General features: G+C 56.0%; 1 protein-coding gene across 4 annotated transcripts in view; it reads left to right on the top strand.

Annotated features, from left to right (window-relative positions):
* Positions 1 to 20,124, top strand: part of MGRN1 (mahogunin ring finger 1) — a 54,338-nt gene that overhangs the window by 26,535 nt on the left and 7,679 nt on the right. For 2 of the 4 annotated variants that reach the window (XM_042972206.1, XM_042972208.1), the window contains exons 5-13: positions 1,151 to 1,268; positions 7,423 to 7,489; positions 8,142 to 8,191; positions 10,307 to 10,354; positions 10,995 to 11,063; positions 12,543 to 12,702; positions 14,644 to 14,753; positions 17,426 to 17,491; positions 19,068 to 19,294. In XM_042972206.1, coding sequence (XP_042828140.1) covers positions 1,151 to 1,268; positions 7,423 to 7,489; positions 8,142 to 8,191; positions 10,307 to 10,354; positions 10,995 to 11,063; positions 12,543 to 12,702; positions 14,644 to 14,753; positions 17,426 to 17,491; positions 19,068 to 19,294 — 915 coding nt within the window. The remainder of the gene's footprint in view (positions 1 to 1,150; positions 1,269 to 7,422; positions 7,490 to 8,141; positions 8,192 to 10,306; positions 10,355 to 10,994; positions 11,064 to 12,542; positions 12,703 to 14,643; positions 14,754 to 17,425; positions 17,492 to 19,067; positions 19,295 to 20,124) is intronic. The other 2 variants (XM_042972207.1, XM_042972209.1) reach the window with 1 other exon arrangement.

The raw sequence follows: 20,124 nt of genomic DNA, 5'->3' as shown, positions 1-20,124 counted from the left end.
CGTTTGAGCTTCAGTGTGCGTGACCCTCCTGCTCCTTCCCTGGTCTCCTCCCTGCTTCTTGACAAGTGAGAAAAGGGGGCAGATCTGAGGTCCCAGAGAAAATCCCAGGTCTGCTTGGGAGCAGAGTCCTAGCCTGTGGCTTTATCACGGGCTCAGGGCTGAGATGTCACAGGGAAGAAAGGCCCTGTGGCCTCCAGGGGGTGGAGGGGCCCCCTCTCTTTGTGCATACAAGAGCAGCCCCGCCCCCGCCAGTCTGTCAGGCTCTCCAGAGTGTCTTTTGTCCAAGAGGCTGAGGGAAGCCCCAAGAGGGGCTGCTGTGGGGTGGGTGGAGGAAGCAGGTCAGCGCCGTGTGTTGGATTCCTGAATGGGGAGAAGCCCGAGTTGGTCAGAATTGAAAATGCACGTACCCTTTCTGGGAACGTATCTTGGGAACGTGCTCGTATGCGTGGCTAAGATGTATGTAGAGAGGGTTCTGGAAGCACCGTTGGGAATAGCGAGATACTGGAGTCTGGTCTTCACCAGCGGGACGCCTGGTCGGATCAGAGTTAGTGACCGCACAGTGGAGCCCATGCAATGTTTGCAGAACCCCGCACCCCTGCGTGTGGCGGTTAGGGGACAGCGCTGGGGGCCGTCAGTAGTGAGGGAGCCGGTGTAGGTGGGCCGCCGTGTGAATACTCAAGAACAGACACCGTGCACGCGGGCGTGAACATGCCCTCCTCTTCTGGGAATACTTAGTGGGTTGTGGCTGGGACAGAGAAGCCCATGGCAGGGAGCGAGCGTGAGGGTGGGCTGTGGGGACACGGCATGCCGGGCACATGTTTGTACCATGTTTGTTCACTAAAGTAAACGCACCTCAAAAGCCAAATGGAAAAGTGCAGCCAGATCTGGAAAGGCAGTCGTGGGGCAGGTGCGGGCCCCAGAGGACTTGTAAGCAGGTGAATTACCAGGCAGGGCCGGAGGCGGGCGAGGACTCGCAGGTGGAGAAGGGGGTCTTCACGTCTGATTTCTGCTCGGTCCCCACAGACTGGTGGCTGCCAGCCCCTGCCTCACAGGTCCTGGGCTGGCAAGGGACTGAGACTGAGGACCGGGCACAGCAGACCATTTGCTCTGGGCACAGTCTCAGCGGCCTTTCTCTCGCCTGCCCTTTCAGGTACAGCCCCAGGACCCCTGCCCTGCAGTCTGAGACCGTCCACTACAAGAGAGGGGTGAGCCAGCAGTTTTCCCTGCCCTCCTTCAAGATCGACTTCTCCGAGTGGAAGGATGATGAGGTAACCTGGCCCCCGTCACCAGCCCTCTCCCGAGCACCGTCCGATCGCCACAGGCCTGTCTGCTCACATTCCTCGAGTGGCTGATAAGCCTCAGGAGTGTATGTGTGCTCAGTCAGGCGTGTGCTGGACCAGGGAATGGGGTGTGATTCGAGTGTTGGCTAGACTGGATGATTGAGGACGGACAGAGCGTCAGCAGTTAGAGGCTCCAGTTAGCGGCTTGGGTGGTGCCTTGTCGGGGCTGTGGGACTGCAGTCTGGCAGGGTCCCTTCCATCTTCTGGTTCTTGGCTGGGGCTGGCAGTTTATATCACATGAAGGATGGCAACGGGAGCTTTGTCTGTAACAGCAGAATTTGGACATAACGTGTCTGTCCGTGATGAAGGGATTGCTTACTCACTGATGTTATGGGAACCATATGATCGTATGGGCACCGTGGTTCGTTTCCGTAACGGGATGCTGTGCAGCCCCAGCAGGTGGAAGGGATCTGTGTGTACCGTACACACCGGTACCGAAAGCCCCTCCTGGGTCTGGAGAAGAGTCTGTTGCAGACAGAGGTGCAGTATAATTTCACTCATGCGACAAGAAAGATGCACAAAGCCATTTCCGCAGGTGTCCGTATGTGTGTATAAAGCTCGAGGAGAAACTGAAGAAGATGCCCATGAACTACATGGTGGTTATTTCTGCGCAGGGTCTTGATATAAGGCAAAGAGTCCTGCGTTACACATGCTCGAGCCCATTCTGCATGTGAACAGTGTGAGTGCCAGCAGTATGTATATGTCTGAGTTGTTTGAACAGGTCTTTTAAGGTAGAATTTGCATACCATAAAACTCACCACTTTTAAGTGTATAATTCAGCGATTTTTAGTAAATTCATGAATTATGCTGTGGTCACCACAGTCCAGTTCTAGAACCTTTCCGTCCTCCCAGTAGGGTCCCTCATCCCCATTCTTAGTTAATCCCAGTTTGTAGTCTCAGCCCCTGGTAAGTACTGATGTACTTTCTGGATGTTTTATATAAATGGAATCATATGATAGGTGGCCTTTTGTATCAGGCTGCTCTCACTTGGCTGAATTCTCTAGTTTTTTAAAGAAAGTAGTCATGTATTACTGAAGTACATTATGGGGAAGGAGTGGAGGCAGAGGGGCGTGGGATGGTGTAGGAGCTGGGCAGGTGGGTTCTGGGTCATGAGCTGTGTCAGAAGGTGAAGGCCACACCGTGGTGTTTGCTCTCGTTCGTCAGGGCGCTTTGGCGGCCAGCAGCAGAAGCTGCCTCTACTGCTCATGTGAGGAAGTCTTCTGAAAGAAGGATGGGGCTTTTGGAGCCCCAGGAAGAGCTGGACAGCCAGGCCTTGGGACAGCCCCGCCCCCGGCCTCGTTCCAGCACATGGCTCCATCTCGGGGTCCACACACTGCTGGCTGGGATACCCAGCGGCTGCACGCAGTCCTGCCCACCCTCCTGTGAATGCGGGAGAGCTGCTCCTCAAAGAGAGGGGGGTGAGAGGGCAGCAAGGGGCTAGACAGACACGTGGGTGCCCTCACCCTGCGGTCGTTGTGGGGAGGACCGGGTTGAGCCTGCATCTGTTTGGTGACCTCCGTGTGTAGTGTGTCCCTTGGTATTTTGGCCGCAGAACAGGTCCTTGTGCATTTGTAGGTGTGCTGAGTCAGCCAGCACTTCGGGTGCTAGCCCCCAGTGAGGCTAGTTGTCCTGGGGGCACGCCTGGCTCGTAAACCAGTCTGAAGTGCCACACACCGGCACCCGCTTTCCTCCCTTAGAGCTTCAGGAGGCCCACATCCCAGGTCATCAGCATGTCGCAACGCGGCCATGGCTGGGGTGGTGGTAGGCGCCACGTGGAGTGGTGGTGGCCACTCCGGGCCTGTCCAGTGTGGAGTCATCCCAGGACGTTTCCTTGCCTTTGCCTTCTCTGGTGATCACCGCAGCTAGTGTGTTTTTGAAATCAACTCACTTCGTTTGTGTATTTTTTTTTTTTTTTTTTTTGGCGATAGAATACACAGAACACAGTTTACCATTATGACATTTAGTACAGTCCTGTATGCGTACCTCTGTGCAGTCCCAGAACATTTTCATCACCCTAGCGGGAAACTCTGCACCCATTAAGCGGTCATTTCCATTCTCCCCTCTATTACGTGTATTTATATTTTTTCTTCAAAAAATTTTGCGTAATGTTTATTTTTGAGAGGGAGAGAGAGACAGAGTGCCAGCAGGGGAAGGGCAGAGAGAAAGGGAGGCACAGAATCCGAAGCATGCTCCAGGCAGTCAGCGCAGAGCCAGATGCAGGACTTGAACCACCACATTCTGTGAGATCATGACCTGACCCAAGTCAGACGCTCAACTGACTGAGCCACCCTGGTGCCCCTCTTCTTTTTTTTTTTTTTTTTAAAGTTTATTTATTCTTGAGAGGGAGAAAGAGACGGAGTATGAGCAGGGGAGGGGCAGAGAGAGAGAGAGAGGGAGACACAGAATCCGAAGCAGGCTCCAGGCTCCAAGCTGTCAGCACAAAGCCCAATGCGGGGCCCGAACCCACAAACTTCGAGATCATGACCCAAGCTAAAGTCAGCTTTAAAGTAAAGTAAAGTAAAGCAGTAAAGTAAAGCTACACTCAACTGACTGAGCCACCCATGTGCCCCTACATGTGTTTTTAAAAGGAAACTGTATCAGTTATTACCATAGTTGGGAAACTGCTTAAACTTGCCATAGGTAGAAGGTTCTGGAAGTTAAGCTGTATGGAGAGCCAGCTGTTATGATGTCCTGTCGCTGTGTCATTGACTGCCAAAGGTGCTGAAGTGGACATTGGCAGGTGTTAGAAGCCTGACAGATACTCGGGCACCAAACCCAGATTTTTGCTCAACCAGGGCTTCTCAGTCTCAGTGCTGTTGAACCCTGGGGCCCAGATCATTCTCTGTGGTGAGGACTGTCCTGGGCATTGTGGGATGTTGATCCTTGGCCTCCACCCGCCAGGTGCCAGGAGCCCCCCCTAGTGGTGATAACCAGGGATGTCTCCAGACACGGCTAACTGCCCTTTCGCCATCCTCCTTTCTAGGCATTTTCCTGGATTTGCCTATTTAAAGATTACAACAGTAATGTATGCTTATTGTAAAATGTGCAAATTATACAGAATTTGTAAGGCAAAACGCGCTCCAGTTGAATCTTCTCCAGAGGCAACCACTTCTGACCATTTAGGGGGTGTATTCCAGACTTTTCTCCCATGTGCATTTGTTTGTTGTAAAGATGCAGTCATGCGTAGAAATATTATTCTGTAGCTTGTTTTTTTCCCCCACAACCATTGAAAGTCATTTTCTGATACATCATTACACATAATGAATTATCTATATTCAAAAACCTATGTTTTCCCTTTGAAGTACATACTCCTTGAAGGCAAAGCTCTTATCTGAGCATGAATGCAGTGAACAGTGTGTGTGGATACATTTCCAGAGGATAAGTACTCTGGTCTCCACTGCATTGTTGCCTGCTGGCTTTACCTTTCTGCTTTAATTCCCAGAGCCACTTCCTCTGGCCTTCTCCTTTCTATGTATGTATGTATGTATGTATGTATGTATGTATGTATGTATGTATGTATTTAAATTTACATCCATGTTAGCATATAGTGCAACAACGATTTCAGGAGTAGGTTCCTTAGTGCCCCTTACCCATTTAGCCCATCCCCCCTCCCACAGCCGCTCCAGTAACCCTCTGTATGTTCTCCAAATTTAAGAGTCTTCTGTTCTGTCCCCCTCCCTGTTTTTATAATATTTTTGCTTCCCTTCCCTATGTTCATCTGTTGTGCATCTTAAAGTCCTCATATGACGTCTCTTGTTTTTTTAAACAGCGTATTGAGGTCTAATTTTCACCCCTTTAAAGTGTACAGTTTGGTGATATTTACCGTAGAGATAGTCCCTGACTTCAGATGGTTCAACCTAAGAGTTTTCGACTTTACGATGGTACAGAAGCAACGCACATTGGGTAGAAACTGCGCTTCAAAGTCTGAATTTGCCCCTTTCCCTGGGCTAGCGATGTGTACCACGGTCCTCGCTCAGGACTCCAGGCGGCAGGAGTCATGGCTTCTGGTCAGCCGCGTGGTCACGAGCGTAAATGACCACAAACTGGCGGCCATTCTGTTTTCCTCCTTCACTACAGTGTTCAGTACATCATGTGAGATACTCAGCACTAAATTATGAGATCGGCTTTGTGTTAGGTGGTTTTACCCGCTGTAGGCTGATGTTTTTGAGCGTGTTCAAGTTCTGCGAGGTGTATTATTAAGTGCGTTTTTGACTTCTCATACTTTGAACTTCTGAGGGGTTTCTCGAGATGTGACCCCACCGTAGAAGGTCTGTATTCATAGAGTTGTGCAGCCATCACCACCATGTAACCCCAGTCCACTTCTGTCACCCCCAGAAGAAACGCTCTGCCTGTCCGCATTCCTTCTCCAGCCTCCCCCTCAGCCCCTGGCAACCACTCATCTACTTCCATCACTGTGGATGTGCTTGTTCTGGAAGTTTCAAATAAACAGTCATACACTGTGCGACCTTTTGTGACTGGCTTCTGTCACTGAGCGCGTGTCTCACGCAGGTGGTAGCAGTTGTCAGCACGTCATTCCTTTCCACGGCTCACCATACTCCGCTGTGTGGTTGGACCATGCCCGGTTCATCTGTTCACCGGCTGACGGGCGCTTAAGTTGTCTGCACCTTTGGGTTCTTAGTAATGCCATTCTGAACGTCGCTATACAAATTTTGGTGTGGATGCGTGTTTTTATTTCTCTTGGTTATGGTTTGCTTTTTAATTTTATTTTTTAAGGCTAGTTTTCATAGTAGTTTCAGGTTCACAGCACAGTTGAGAAGAAGGCATAGAGATTTCCCATAGAGCCCCATCCCCACATAAGCATAACTTGTTTTACTGCATTGTAGTGTGGGCATCTTTTGAGATGTCCTAGTGGTTGGAGTGGCTTCTTTGCTGGTTTTCAGGCTCCCTGTACCCTGAGGCTGCCGTGAGCCTGCGGCCTGGCTGGGTCCTGTCCTGAACACGTTCTTCACCGCCCCGCGTGCAGCTGGTGTGCACATGGCTTCCTGTAGTCCTGCGTTCCTGGGAATCCACGGCCTGTGTCTCTGTGAGGCCTTCCCAGGCCACTGTCCTCCTCAGCTCCTGCTGCCTGAACATGCTGAGCTTTGCATGGCTGGTGTTCATGGCATGTTTTGTTGACCACCATGGTCACTGGGCATAGCTTTTATCCCTCTTTTACAGACAGGGAAACTGAGGCTTGGGTGGTGGAGCCAGACTCCATCCTAACACCTGGCCCCTCCCAGTCCCGCCTCCCATTGGCAGCCTGGGACCCACAGGCACCTTCTGGGCCTCCCCTTGCAGCCCTGCTTCGGGTGACCTCAGTAGTCACGTCTGTCCTGTGGCCCCGCTGGTGAGCCGATGTGGACTATGCCCAGGGAGACACATGTGGGGAGGAGAGCGGTCTTTGGCCAGGGGGCAGCTGGGAGCCACGGAGGAGAAGGAAAAGTGAGAGTGGGTTTCTCCTTGAGCTCATCCGCCTGCCACGGTGTCGCCGCTCCCTTCTCCTCTGGTGCCCATCCAGGAGAACAGAAAATGGCTCAGATAGATGCTGTCCTTCGGTGCTGGTGGCAGCCAAAGGGGAACAGCCCAGGTGTCCCTTAGCTGGGAGTGGTCGAGTGTGGTCTGGCCGTGTGGTGGGAGTGTCACTCAGCCTTAGGGAGGGAGCACTGGCACGCGTGTGGCATGGGTGAACCTTGAAAACATGGTGCTCACTGAGGGAGGCCAGACAGAAAAAATCGATGCCCAGACCGGACGTATCTATGGACACAGTGGGGCTTAGCAGGTGGGGAGGGCTGGGGAGCGGGTGGTGATAGGGACAGGGTTCCTGTGGGGACATGAAGAGTGTTCTGGAAATGGATGGTGGAGGTGGTGAACGTGGCCTTACAAATGTACTTAATGCCAGTGAGTTACACGTGTTTGCCACGTCATTTTTACGTATTTCGCTGAAAGGGGAAAAGTGCAGCCTGACGTCTGTCTTCCCTCGCCATTTTGTCTGTCTGCACGAGCTCTGCCGTGACGCCATCCTGCTCACCGTGCCTCCTCCCTCCAGCTCGGTCTGACTGTTCTCTCTTCGTTTTCTCCTCAGTTGAACTTTGACCTGGACCGGGGCGTGTTTCCAGTGGTCATCCAGGCCGTGGTAGACGAAGGAGATGGTGAGCGGCCTTTCCTCGTGCATCCCCCTTCCAGGCCGTGGACGCTTCTCTCCTCAGTCAGCCGGAGGAGTTGATTCCAGACGTGATGAAAGATGTTGGCTCAGCCCACTTAGCACTTTTAAGGCCGTAGGGTTCAAGCCCCAAGCTGTCCGTTTGTCGGGCCCCTCCTGGGCTGTGGGGCCCTCCCTTCAGCTCCTTCTCCCGACTCAGGAATTGCCGGCTGCCTGGCTTCCACTGTGGTAGCAGCCGCTAGACAGGCCTCAGATTTTGTGTCCGCCCCCAGCGGGTTGATGGAAGTCCAGAGAGCGGGGCGGCCACGCTCATTGGCTGACCGGCCCTGTGTCCTCCTGCCGGGCTTGCCACTGCTGTGGGCTGCAGCCCCCCAGCCCCCAGTGTGGGAGCCCTGCCGGCCGAGTCCCAGCTCCTCGGCCCTGCGGAAATGTCCCTCCGTGCAGAGCCAGCCGTGGAGATGTGGCCAGAGGGAGCAGTGGGCCCCCAGGCAGAGGAAGGCAAGATGAGGACGGTCCTCCCTAGGTTTTGGGGTCTCTGGCAGAGAGCCTGGGAAAGCACCAGCTAGGAAGAAGTTCAGGGTGGGGGGCAGAGGAGGGACTGAGGCCAGCTCTGACTACCCGTTCCTCTCTCCCCTGGGCAGTTGTGGAGGTGACCGGCCACGCCCATGTGCTCTTGGCTGCCTTTGAAAAGGTGAGTGCCACCCTGCCCCCTAACTCTGACTGTGACTTGGGAGCGCTGGGCAGAGGGGTGCTGTTTTGAAACTAGAAGTTTGAACTTGGGGTCTGGGCCTTGGCCAAATGGGCTTAGTGCCCTGACGTTCAGGGCAGGTGGGAGGCTCTCCACATATTCTGGGCTCCAGGAGGCTGGGCTTCAAAGCAGCATCCCCTGCGGGAGGGTTTTCAAAGGGTGTCTGGTGTGTGGTGAGGGGGCATCTCCTGTAGAACCCCCTGTAACCTGCCAGCGTAGGGGCGCAGACACCCCCGTGGAGGACTCTGCTCACAGACCAGCTTCTCTCTGGGATGTGGAGGGGTCACCAGGGTTGTCACCACCCAGGACCCCCGCCTTTCCCACCAGGGCCATGGGAACCTGTTAGCCTGGCCTGGTCCTTGCATGCCTGCTGTGCCGTCCCTCCAGGTGGCTGTGTCACCCTGGTCCCATGGAGCTGGGTTGACCTCACATCCCACTGCGGCCTTTCAGACTTCTGGGGCAGATATTTGTTGTACTAACTTCTGGTGTCTGTGAGGACAGAACTGGGCCCATTGTTTGTTGTGTCCTTGGGTCACATCTAGGCCCTCGTGGGGTCCCTGAGTTGGGGATGCCTCACATATAAGAGGCCATTTACGTCCAAGGATTCACTTAATGCTACCTTCGGCCTGATGTGTATTTGAACTTAGATGTTCGTTCGTCTGTGCGGACCTGAGTTCCCAGTCTCCCCTGCTGTTCGTGTGTCATGGCCACAGTACTTAGGGTGCGGTGGGTGTGTTGGCTGTGGTGGTGGGGATTGTCAGCCTCCCCATTGTCTCCGTGTTAGGATGTCATGGGGTCACTGCTATTCATGGGGGCCAGCAGTTGTGTGTGTGTTCACGCAGCAAGCACGTGTGTGGCTGTGTTGGGAGCAGATCCCTGCTCACCGAGACCCTTGCTGGAGGTAGTGGGGTGAGTCCCTGTTGGAGAAGGCCATGGCTGACAGCCCCACATCCCCAGAACATTGGCCTGCACTTTGAGATTGTAAAGTGTTTTCAGCACCCGCCTGTGGCCTGGGTGGACGAGGATCAGGGACCCCATGAGGAAAGCAGGCTCAGGCTGCTGCTTCTGGGCTTTGCGCCGCACGTGGGCATCTGCTGACCCCCAGCCTTCTCAGCCCGGTGTGTGTCTGCATCCTTGAGAGCATTAAGGGCAGTGCCCAACTCCTCCCTGTGATCTGGGTCTTTCCAGACACCCCAGGGATTAGTGCAGCTGGGCCTCAGGCCCCTTTTTAAATCATCTGTCTTGTGCCCCCCTGCCTCCCCCTGCCCAGCCCCAGGGGCTGGTGACACAGAGCGCCCAGGGCAGAGGTTGGGCCTCTCCCTCACCGGCTACGCTCCCCAAGCCCGGCCTTGTCAGAAGGGACGGTGTTTCCTGTGCGTTGCTCTGGCGGAGTTAGGGGCCGTCAATAGCAAACGTGCCGTTGGCCTTTCCAGTCTAGAGCCCAATGAGAAACTGCTTTATTTTTGGAGTCCGTCATCCTGAAAATGCCTAGTGTTGGTCTCCGTTGACTCGGAGGGGCGACTGGTGTTGTTGCACGATCTCAGGTCTTGTCCCTTAATTAACCTCCTCCGTCTCCCGGTGGTGTGCCTCCCCAGATACCACCAAACACATCTATCCTCTTTAGTTCTTGGCGTGTTTAGACTTGGGGCTTTCCTGTGTACGTGTGCGTGCCTCGTCTCGTGTGCGTGTGCATGCTTTATCTTCCTGGCTGGGCTGTGCCCTTTCGGGGTTAGAACTCGGTTGTCTTGGTTCTTGCCATCCAGGTGCTGCTTCTTGCTATTGGGAGGCTCTAAGAACTCCAGCCGATGGTCGTAAACCTGAATGTGCTTGAGAGAACTACCCAGAGAAAGTGGGTTACTTGCACCAGGGTGGACCCAGGAGGTGGTCCTCTAGGTAGTTTCGAGGCCCAGTCAGAGGGCCACATTTGGAGACACTGGCTGGGCTCCGTCCTTCAGCTGTGGGTGTGGAACGGCTGGGGAATGGCCTGCAGCTTGCCAAGCAGAGTGCTAAGTGGTACCCGCTTGACTGAGTTGATCTCTGTGTCTTTCTCCCCTGTAGCACGTCGACGGTAGCTTCTCTGTGAAACCTTTAAAGCAGAAGCAAATTGTAAGTCTGGTAGAAGAAACATCAAGATCCCTTTTCATTTAAAAGACACACACACACACACACACACGCTCCTACACTCTCCAGGGTCATCATCCGGGCCCTGGGAAGTCTGGATCTGCCTCCTCGGGTGTGTGCATGTGCCCGTGTCCCAGCATTGACTCGTAGCCCCGAGTCTCGTCTAGCTGCACAGGGCGTGTTTGTGGTCCATAGACCCGTGTGGGAAACACAGCAGCTCAGGCCGCTTCTGAACTTGGTCAGTGTAAGGGCTGACTGGTCACTCTTGTGCAGCTCGTGACTGGTGGGTTCAAAGTAGTTTTTCTCTGGGGAGGGGGATGGTAAGGTGGGCAGAGGGTATGGTTGCCTGGCCCATATAGAGGTTGGCACCATGCCCCCCAGGGGGCAGAACCACTGGGCCTCCCGTCCTATTGCCCGTGCTACTGGTTGGGCTGGGCAGATAGCAGATTCTCTGCCCTTCCCCTGGCATGGGGCCCATTCCCTGAGGTGCGGGTGGACAGAATTTCAAACCACGACTGCCCTGGGAACCAGGTCCGGCCCCCGGGAAGTGGTGTTGGGCCAGGTGGGTACAGAGGAGCCCTTGAGTGGGGGCGGGCAAGTGCCCGGCTACCTCTCTGCTCTCCAGGTGGACCGGGTCAGCTACCTGCTGCAGGAGATCTATGGCATCGAGAACAAGAACAACCAGGAGACAAAGGTATGTGCTTGTAGTGACACCCGCCAGACTTCAGATGGACCTCCCTCCCTAGCTTGCCTTCCACCCATATAGGAGCAGGTTCCTGGAGGGACTTGCCTGGATCTCCCAGTCCTGGCCAGGGCCCGTGGGCTGGTGGTGGATGAGCTAGTCCCCTTGTGTGCCTTCTCCTGGAGGCCCTGGGACCCCAGGCTCCATTTTTCCTTACCTTTTTAACAGAGACGAGTGCCTGGCTGGCTCAGCCAGTACAGCGTGACTCTTGATCTGGAGGTTGTAGGTAGGAGCCCCATGTTGGGCGTAGAGATTACTTAAAAATAATAATAAATCAGTAAGTGAACAGGATCTATGGGATATTTTGTCCTTTTTCCAGCAAATTCACTGGCTTGTTAACATCATTGGGTGGCCACCCGTCAGGTTAGCAGAGATAGCCTGGGGCTGTGGGACCCTGTGCTACCCTCCGCCAGCCGGCTCACCTCCCAGCCACGAGCGCCTGCACACTTGTAACTGAAACGTGTGTCTGACAGGGCCGTGGTCCGGCGCAGCCAGGGAAGGGTAGCAGAGAATCAACCTGTGCCTTTGTCATCGTTTTAAAGGCACAAGTGAAAGTGCCATCTCTTAAAAATGTCTGGAAGTCTTGCACCCCAGCTTCTGTGATCTCTGGAACCCACTAGAAGCTGGAAGTCAGGGCAGCTTGGTGCTTGATCAGGCCCTTAGCCTCAAGTGAGTGCCTTGTGTGTGTCTCACATGCTAACACTGGAGGCTGGCCGACTTTCTGTTAAGGGCCCAGAAGTATATATTTTAACTGTACTGGCCGTACCGTGTCTGTCGTGTCCGTTCAGTGCCCTGATTTTCCGTGTAGCGCGCAAGTAGCCGTAGCCGTCTGGAAACCAGGGGGCAAGGCTGTAAACTTCCAGTAAAACTTTATTTATGGAAACGGGTGGTGGGGCCACAGCTTGCTGTTGTGCAGTGTTGCCGGCTTTTGATCCAGACACTCATTTCGATTAGGCGGGTTGGGCATGTCAGTCCTTTTCTGCTTTAAACCAGTAAGTTAAACCAGTAAGTTAACCCAGTAAAGTTTCTGCTTTAACCCTGTGCAAGACTTGCTCCGTAGTGTTGGGTCCTTTCCACGTTTTCTTTTTGGTTCTGAGGAATAGAAGGAGACCAGAACTTTCGGGGTTTGGTATGTGTGTTGTGGGTGGGAGTCCCAGGCTCTCCTCTGTGCTGGGCCGCGCACAGGCCGGGACTGAGCTTGGTGCCCTGGGAGTGCAGCTCTGGGCCATGTGTCCTGAGGGAGTCCCGCTCTGGGGTGACCTTCTTCTGCTCTCTTGGGCTCCCCTCTGCCACAGCAGCCCCCAGGGGAAGCGGGGGACGGCCGGGGGGACGGCCAGGGACGGAAACGCCTGCCCGCCCCCCTCCCCGCCCCGGCCCCTTCCTCTGGCCCGTGGGAGCCCACCGACCCCGGGGCCCTTCGTGTCCCTGCAGCCGTCGGACGAGGAGAACAGCGACAACAGCAACGAGTGTGTGGTGTGCCTGTCGGACCTGCGGGACACGCTGATCCTGCCCTGCCGGCACCTGTGCCTGTGCAACTCGTGCGCTGACACGCTGCGCTACCAGGCCAGCAACTGCCCCATCTGCCGGCTGCGTGAGTGGGGCCTCCCGCCCAGGGCACGGCGAATGGGACGTGGAGGTGGCGCGGGTGGTTAGTAGCCACGGCGACCCCGCTCGCGCCTGCGTGGCTCCCCTCCTCAGAAAATTAGACTCGGGGAGTTAACGGCCGGGGAGGGTGCGCCAAGGAGGTTCTTGCAATGAAATTGCAGCTGGGCAGAAATCGACCAGTGAATCAAATCTTTATTTATTTTTAAAAATACTTTTATTTCATTTGTTTTGGGAGAGCGTGCGTGTGCAGGGGGGCGGGGCAGTCAGAGCAAGAGAGAGAGAATCCCAAGCAGGCTCCGCGATGTCAGCACAGAGCCCAGCAAACCGTGAGATCGTGACCTGAGTCCAAATCAAGAGTCGGACACTTCACCGACTGAGCCACCCCCGGTGCCCCTCAAATCTTTAAATGTTACATGGAAAATATTTTGATTTAAAAAACCATCCCGGTGAGGTGGAAAGTGAGCTAGGTGGAAGGTGATTGAGGGATTGGTTTCCTGGAGCACTTCAGACATTTTCTCAAAGTTACCGCATGGAGTGTGATTCTGAATGGTGTTTGTCTTCCAGGGGAGGAATTTAAACATTCTCAGAGCAGAAAATCCCACGGATCAAAATGAGCATCAGGCTGGTGGGTGGGTCCCGGCAGGGAGGGACCAGGGTGTGGGTGAGGAGAGAGCCCGCTCACCGGAGCTGCAGGTGTCATCATTGAGTAGGTAGATGATGGCTTTTTGGAGAAAGCCTTCCTGCCGTTTCACACCTGGGTGTGCTGGTCACAGCGTCCTTGGGGCTGGGGGCGGGGGAGGGGGTACCCCGCGCTCCCGAGCCAGAATGCAGCTGTGTGACCAGAACTGCCATGCTTGTCTTATCGTCACTCTCCGGGGCTCAGAGGAAACCTGTGCAAGGTCACAGCTAGTAAGGGGCAGGGGTGGGTCTCCACTGGTTGTCCCCTGAGATAGACAGGTGTGTGCACGGACCACAGGGCAGGCTGAGCACGTGGAGGTAGAGGATGAGGCCGTGGGGTGTGTGGGGTCCGGAGCCCAGCCCTGAAGAGGTGTTGGGGGTTGGGAGGGGAGGCTGCAGGGGGGCCGTGTGCTGGCCCTGGAGGGACAGGCGGCGGGGCCCCCAGCCTGTGCTGGGGCAGTTGTAGCACGGAGGGCCGGTAGCCTCTGCTGTCTGAGCCCCGACCTCCCCCACGTGCCTCGCCTCCTGGGCATTTTCAGGGGTGTGGGGTGCATATGATCTGGAGGCCCAGGGTCTAGACACCTAGAGCGAGGGTCCCTGGCAGATGTATGTAGCACTTGGGCCGGACGAGCTGGACCAGGACCCTCGTCTCTGGCGCCCGCAACCTGGGGTGACTGCTGCTCACACTGAGGATGTGGTTGTCTCTGGTCTTGTTGCAGCGAGTGCTGATGCAGTTTGTGACTGTGTGTTGTGTGTGTGCCCTTCTCGTAAACGTTACACTCTTGTTAGTGGGCCTGACGTTATACCATCAATAGTCTGCCTCCTAACTTATTCCCAACTCTGTGCTGCTTCTCGTTTCCCGGGATAGAGAAGGTGCCGTCGGCGACGTTCACGTACATACGTCTGTCTGCCTGCCCTTGGTATAACTTCCAGGAAGACACTGGCCAGTGTCCGGGCCCACTCGGTTTTTAGCTGGTCACCAGGTGTGACCCAGCCACGCTCACCGTTGAGTGCATAGTGGGGTTTGGCATGTGAGAGGCTGCCATGCCCTGCCTGCTGCCCTAGCAGCTCTGCTGGGGCTCCCTTCTGGGCTGTTTCATTATGACTCTGTTTTGCTTCGGATTCGGAAACGTGGCTTGACCCAGGACCACTGTAGGGTGGGTGGCCAGCATCCCCGGAGCCTGGGGAGCCGCAGTGGTGCTGGAACTGGCTGCCCCTTGCCTGATGGGCGGCCTTCCCTCTGCCGTAGCTTTCCGGGCCCTCCTGCAGATCCGGGCGGTGAGGAAGAAGCCAGGAGCCCTGTCTCCGGTCTCCTTCAGCCCTGTTCTGGCCCAGAGCATGGACCACGATGAGCATTCCGTAAGTGCCTCTTTCTTCTTTGTTGAGGGGTGTGCAGCAGAGTCAGGAGGGGGTCTGCAGGAAGCCCCTGACCACTTGCAGAGACCCTCAGGCGTCCAGATGCCCTCAGGGCTTACCTTTGTGTTAGTGGCTTCAGGTTCCCAGTGGGGCCTTGCTGGTCAGGGACTCTGAAAGTGTGGCTGGAAGGAAGGGCGGGGCCAGACTGCCTCCCTCCCTCTGTGTCTTCCGCCTCTCTGAGCCTCTGCCCTCATCTGCCTGGCGGGCCAGGCATGGCCCCCACAAGTGGTGGTGAGGTTGACCAGGGTGATTCAGGCCGGGCCCAGTGAGCCCCGGCTCCGGGGCGTGTTGTTGTTTGCCAAGAGCAAGGGACACCGATGGCAGGTAACCTTGGAGCGTCTGTCACCATCATTCTACCAGCCATGGGCCACTCTGTGGGTCCTGGGAAGTGAGGTGTCGTCCAGAGGACGGCTGCAACATGTCTGCCACGTGTTCTCTGCCCCTGAAAAGGGGTGTCCGGCCTGGACACACAGGAGGGCACGTTGGCAGGTGTCCACCTTGCTTCCGGGAAACCATAAGGTAAAGCTTGTGCTGGCAGATGAGGGGAGTCGGAGTCAGGCTTTGGGGAGAGAGATGGCTCTCTGGCTCAAGAGATAGGCAGAAGGCAGGGAGAGATGTAGAGACCCAGAAAGATAGGCAGAGAGATGAGCAGAGACACAGAATCACAGAGACACGGAGAGAGACACCAGGAGAGATAAAGAGAGACAGGAATGAGGGCAGGAAGGTAGGTATTGAGACATGGGCAGAGAGGCACATTGGAGACAGGGATAGGGTGGGAAGGGGAGGCTGGCAGGGCAGGCAGGGCAGAAAGGGGCCAGGAGCAGGCCAGGGGTCAGGCGGAGGTCTTGAGCTCCTGGGTCCCAGACGGCCACAGCAGTTGTCAGCCAGTGGGTCTATTTTCTTGGCTCTTGGCTGAGGTTGTTGGGATTCATTGATTCTTAGAGGCCCTGCCACCTGTCTACATGGGACAAAGGACCCAAACCCTGTGGTTTGCACACCCACAAGATGGGTTCCTGCATTGGGCCGGTGGGCGTAATGTTTGGCCCATATGGTGTTTCTGAATATTGGGCCAAAGTTTGTTTATTTAAATTTTTTTTTGTTTTAGAGGGAGAGAGAGCGTGAGTGGGAGGAGGGACAGCGGGGAGACAGAATCTTAAGCAGGCTCCACGCTCAGCATGCAGCCCACCACAGGATTTGATCCCACGACCCTGGGATCGTGACCTGAGCCAAAACCAAGAGTCAGGTGTTCAGCCAACTGAGCCACCCAGGAGCCCCTTGCGCCAGTGTTTAAAAGTCTGTAGGGGCTCCTGGGTGACGCAGTCGGTTAAGTGTCTGACTCTTGAACTTGATGCAGATCATGGTCTCGTGGTTTGTGAGTTTGAGCCCTGTGTCAGGCTCTGCGCTGATGTACGGAGACTGCTTGGGATTCTGTCTCTCCTCTCTGCCCCTCCCCACCTTGTGCGTGTGTGGGGACTCTCTCTCTCTCTCTCTCTCTCCCTCTCAAAAATAAATAAACATAAAAAAAAAGAAAGTCTGGAAATTTTCCTTAAGACTCAGATTTCTGGCTTCTCTTTCAAAATATGAACCTGTGGTCTCACAGCTGGAGCAGACACAAGGCCGCCCTAAGGTGGGGTCCCATCACCCCCACTCATCCCGGGCCAGCGACACTATGTGTTTTGCCTGCTGGGCCCCTGTTGGCACCAGGGCTTACTCCTCCCGGAACAGCCCTCCAGCAAATTTCACGTTGGGCTCGAGGAACATCACATACTTCTTCCAGCAGTATACTTCCGGTAGAGAGAGGAGCAGCGCTGAGGTGTGATTGGTTCCTGATGGAGGAGTCACTGTTTTGGAGGGACGGACACCCAGGGGTGGATGGCGGGTTTTTTGTTGCTTGTCTGTGCCACTCCAGGCTCTGCCCTGGCGTCTGAGCATCAGGCCTGACCTTCCGTGTTTGCCCCTCTTATCCCAAGGATAAGCACAGGGCACACTGAGGCTTGGGTTGTAAGCTTCACCTGCCCCAGAGGGCCAGTGCCTTCCCCTCCAGAGGGTTAAGGTAGGGTACGTGGGTTCTTGTTCTCTGCCACGTGTCCCGTCTAAGCAGTTTCCACGAAGCGCCACAGAGAAGCCAAATTTTCTTCAGTGGGTCTGTTAATGTTATCAATGAGTAGGGGTGATTTGGGACCAATTTTTCTCCCCAGCTTCCTCGAGGAGTTGGACGTTGGTAATAAGTTTATACAGAGCCTCAAAAACGTGCAGGAGCCTGTCCCTTCCCTGTGCCTAGCCGGGCCCACTTGTGGGGAGCGCCTGGCCACTCTCCTGCCTGTGCTGGCCAGGACCGGCTTCTTGGGGTGACCCAGACCACGGGTGGGCAGTGGGACAGGGATGGGCTCCACCAGTGGCATGGCCTCCTGGGAGTTGCATAGATGTCCAGGCCCAGGCCCCTGGGGCAGAATCTGCACTTGGTCAGGTCCCCGAACTTCATGTGCAGGTGCGGTTTGCCAGGCACAGGCTCACGGCTCACCTGGAGGCCGGCAAAGCTGAGAGACCCCAGCCAGCCAGCTCCAGCGCCGTTCGGGGGGTGGCAGTCGTAAAACGTATGATTTTTATCTTGACAGTGTCCCTTTAAAAAATCAAAGGCGCACCCCGCCTCACTGGCCAGCAAGAAACCTAAAAGGGAAACAGTAAGTGTGTTTGGCCCTATGGCTACATCTTTGCCCCGCACCCTAATGATTAAACCAATGACAAGTATGGGAAGTCATTTTCACCCCAGGCTAACGTGTTTGGTTAATTTAATCTGTCAAATCCACTCTCCCCAGTCCCGGCGTCCCTGCCCAGGAAGGGAGTTTTGTGGAACAAGCAAAGCTCAAGGTCTGTCGGCAAAAAGCCAGTGTCTCGGATCCCCGCTGCCAGGCGGCAACGGCGCCCGCCTCAGGCTGCCCCTTCTCGCCAGCTCTGCTTCTGCCCGTGGTCCCCAGTGGCCTCGTTTCCCTTTTTTTTCTTGCTGGCAGTGGAATGATGTCGGAGGTGGAACTCACGTTGCTGCTAGTTTTGCAAACAGTCTTCCTCGCGCTTGCCTGTTGTCCTGCATCCTCTGCCTCTCCCCCTGGATGTGAGCTCTTTGGGCCGAGGACTTGGTTTTCTTGCATTTTCCCTGCATCTCAGGGAGCAGGCGGGCGGCCTCTGCCTGGAGCCTTCACTGACGCCTGTGGCCCCTTGGCAGAACTTAGAGAGGTGGAAATCCCTGGAGGGCCATCCCAGGGATGGAGGTAGAGGTTTTTCCCATTTGGAGGGTGAGGAGGTTCAGGTTGGGAGCAAATGCAGGGCACCACAGGCCCAGGTGACCAGGGGACTCAGGAGGCTGAGTGCTGAGGGCAGGGAGCCCCCACCCCAGCCTTTCTGCCTTCCCTTGGTCTCCAGGGTTGATCCGTCGCTGCCCTGAAAGGCGGCTCTCCCTCCCTTCCTTCTGGGGAGCGGTCAGGTGGGCGGGGCTTCACATGGGGCGCGCAGCTGGGCGTTTGCCCTTCACCTTGTCTAGTGTGGCCTGGGGGCCTGACATTTCCCAGCACCTGGGCATCTCCCCACCTTTAACCCTAAAGCAAGTCTCAGTCTGTTGATGTGCTCCTCTCCCAGCACTGGAGGAGACTGGTTCTGAACCAGGGGTGCCCGTTAGAACCACCTGGAACACGCATCAGCCCCTGTGGACGCTTGCTTCAGGCCCACTGAGGATCTCGAGTTGGGCCAGATGCCTGTGTTGGGCAGAGCTCCTTGCGGGGCCAGGCCCTCCCTGGTCTAGAACACACGCGGCTCCACTGGGCTCTCCCGCCTTTGGCATGGCTTTGCTCTACACCCGCTCCTGAGCCCTCCTCTCTCTCTCTGACCCCTCACTCTCCACATGTGCCAGGCAGGAACAGAAAGCCAGGTAGGGGCTGGCCGAGACCAGGGGTGGGGAGGCTCTGCTAGGCGCCCTCTCTTCCTTCGTCACGGGCACCGAGCGGGCCATTTGGGTGTCCAGGGCTGCAGCTGATGACTAAGGGGGCCCTCAGAGGGTGTCTTAGGCTGCTCTGGTGTTCTTGGCGTCCCTCTGAGGGAGGGGGATATAGGTCTCTGGAAGGTGGAGTGGACAGGAGATGGTCAGAAGGCAGGTTCTGGGGAGTAGAGCATCCCTGGGGCACAAGGCCAGTGTCTGGGGCTTTGTGGCCCAGGGCAGTGGGCAGGGAGCCTGGCCAGCCTGTCCCTCACCTGCTCTTGTCCCCACAGAGCTCTGACAGCATCCCACCCGGCTATGAGCCCATCTCCCTGCTTGAGGCGCTCAACGGCCTTCGGGCCATCTCCCCGGCCGTCCCTTCAGCCCCCCTTTACGAAGAGATCACCTACTCAGGCGTCTCAGATGGCCTGTCCCAGGCCGGTTGTCCCCTTGCTGGGATCGATCGAATCCTGGAAAGCAGCCACCAGAAGGGCAAGCCGAGGAGCAAATCCCCCGACAGGTGAGGCTGGCGCTAGGATCCCCTTGGGGGTTGGCATATGGGAACCCAGCCAGGTGCTCTGTGGCAGGTGGCGGGGGGTCTGCGGTGTCCGGGAAGAAGTGCAGACACTTGAGTTTTACAGTGCTCTGTTGGGGAATTCACCAGAATGACCCCCGGAACCAAGAGCCAGTAGCAGATTAGGTTTATGGCTAAGGCTGATTACGACAGACGAGACAGCAAAGCAGCAGAAAAGATGCACTGGTGGGGGTGCATCCTTCCCCGTCCCAGGCCACACGGGAGCAACAAACCACAGGATGTAGGAGGGAGCCCCGTGAGTGGCAGGGTTCCGGGACTTTCTGGGGTCTTGTCACATGGGCACGTCCTGCTGTGTGAGCACCAGTGGCAGCCAGACCCGGGCCCCGCCAAACCTCGCTCACGACGTTGCCCTTGTTACGCCCGCCAAGCAGAGGGTCCGGTCACGGTTTACCTGGACGTGTGTGAGATGCGGGCGACCAGCCTTCTGTGTTAAGTGTCTCCACGCATGGGTGCTCTTCTTTTTTAAGAAAAGTTTAGGCAGAAGTTCTGTAAAACCGGCCACCGCCCCCACGACTTGCACGTGTGACAGGACCACTCCACAGATAGAGAAGCGTGGGGCTCTCTCCTGCTGCTCACCCACGCCCCGCACCCCTGCTCCAGGGGTGGACCATTACGACGCCTTCTCCTTCCAGAGATACGGAGCCCGTGCAGGCCTGCGTGAGCTCGCACCGCGCCAGCCTCTCTCCAGCCGCTGGGCCTGCGGGCGTTCTGCGTCTGCACCCGCCTCCCCTGGGGGCGTTTGTGTGGCAGCCCCC

Source organism: Panthera tigris, chromosome E3 (genome assembly GCF_018350195.1).
Source record: "Panthera tigris isolate Pti1 chromosome E3, P.tigris_Pti1_mat1.1, whole genome shotgun sequence".
NCBI classification, from domain to species: Eukaryota; Metazoa; Chordata; class Mammalia; order Carnivora; family Felidae; genus Panthera; species Panthera tigris.
The sequence above is the reverse complement of the archived record's forward strand: the minus strand, read 5'-3'. Positions and strand labels throughout refer to the sequence as shown.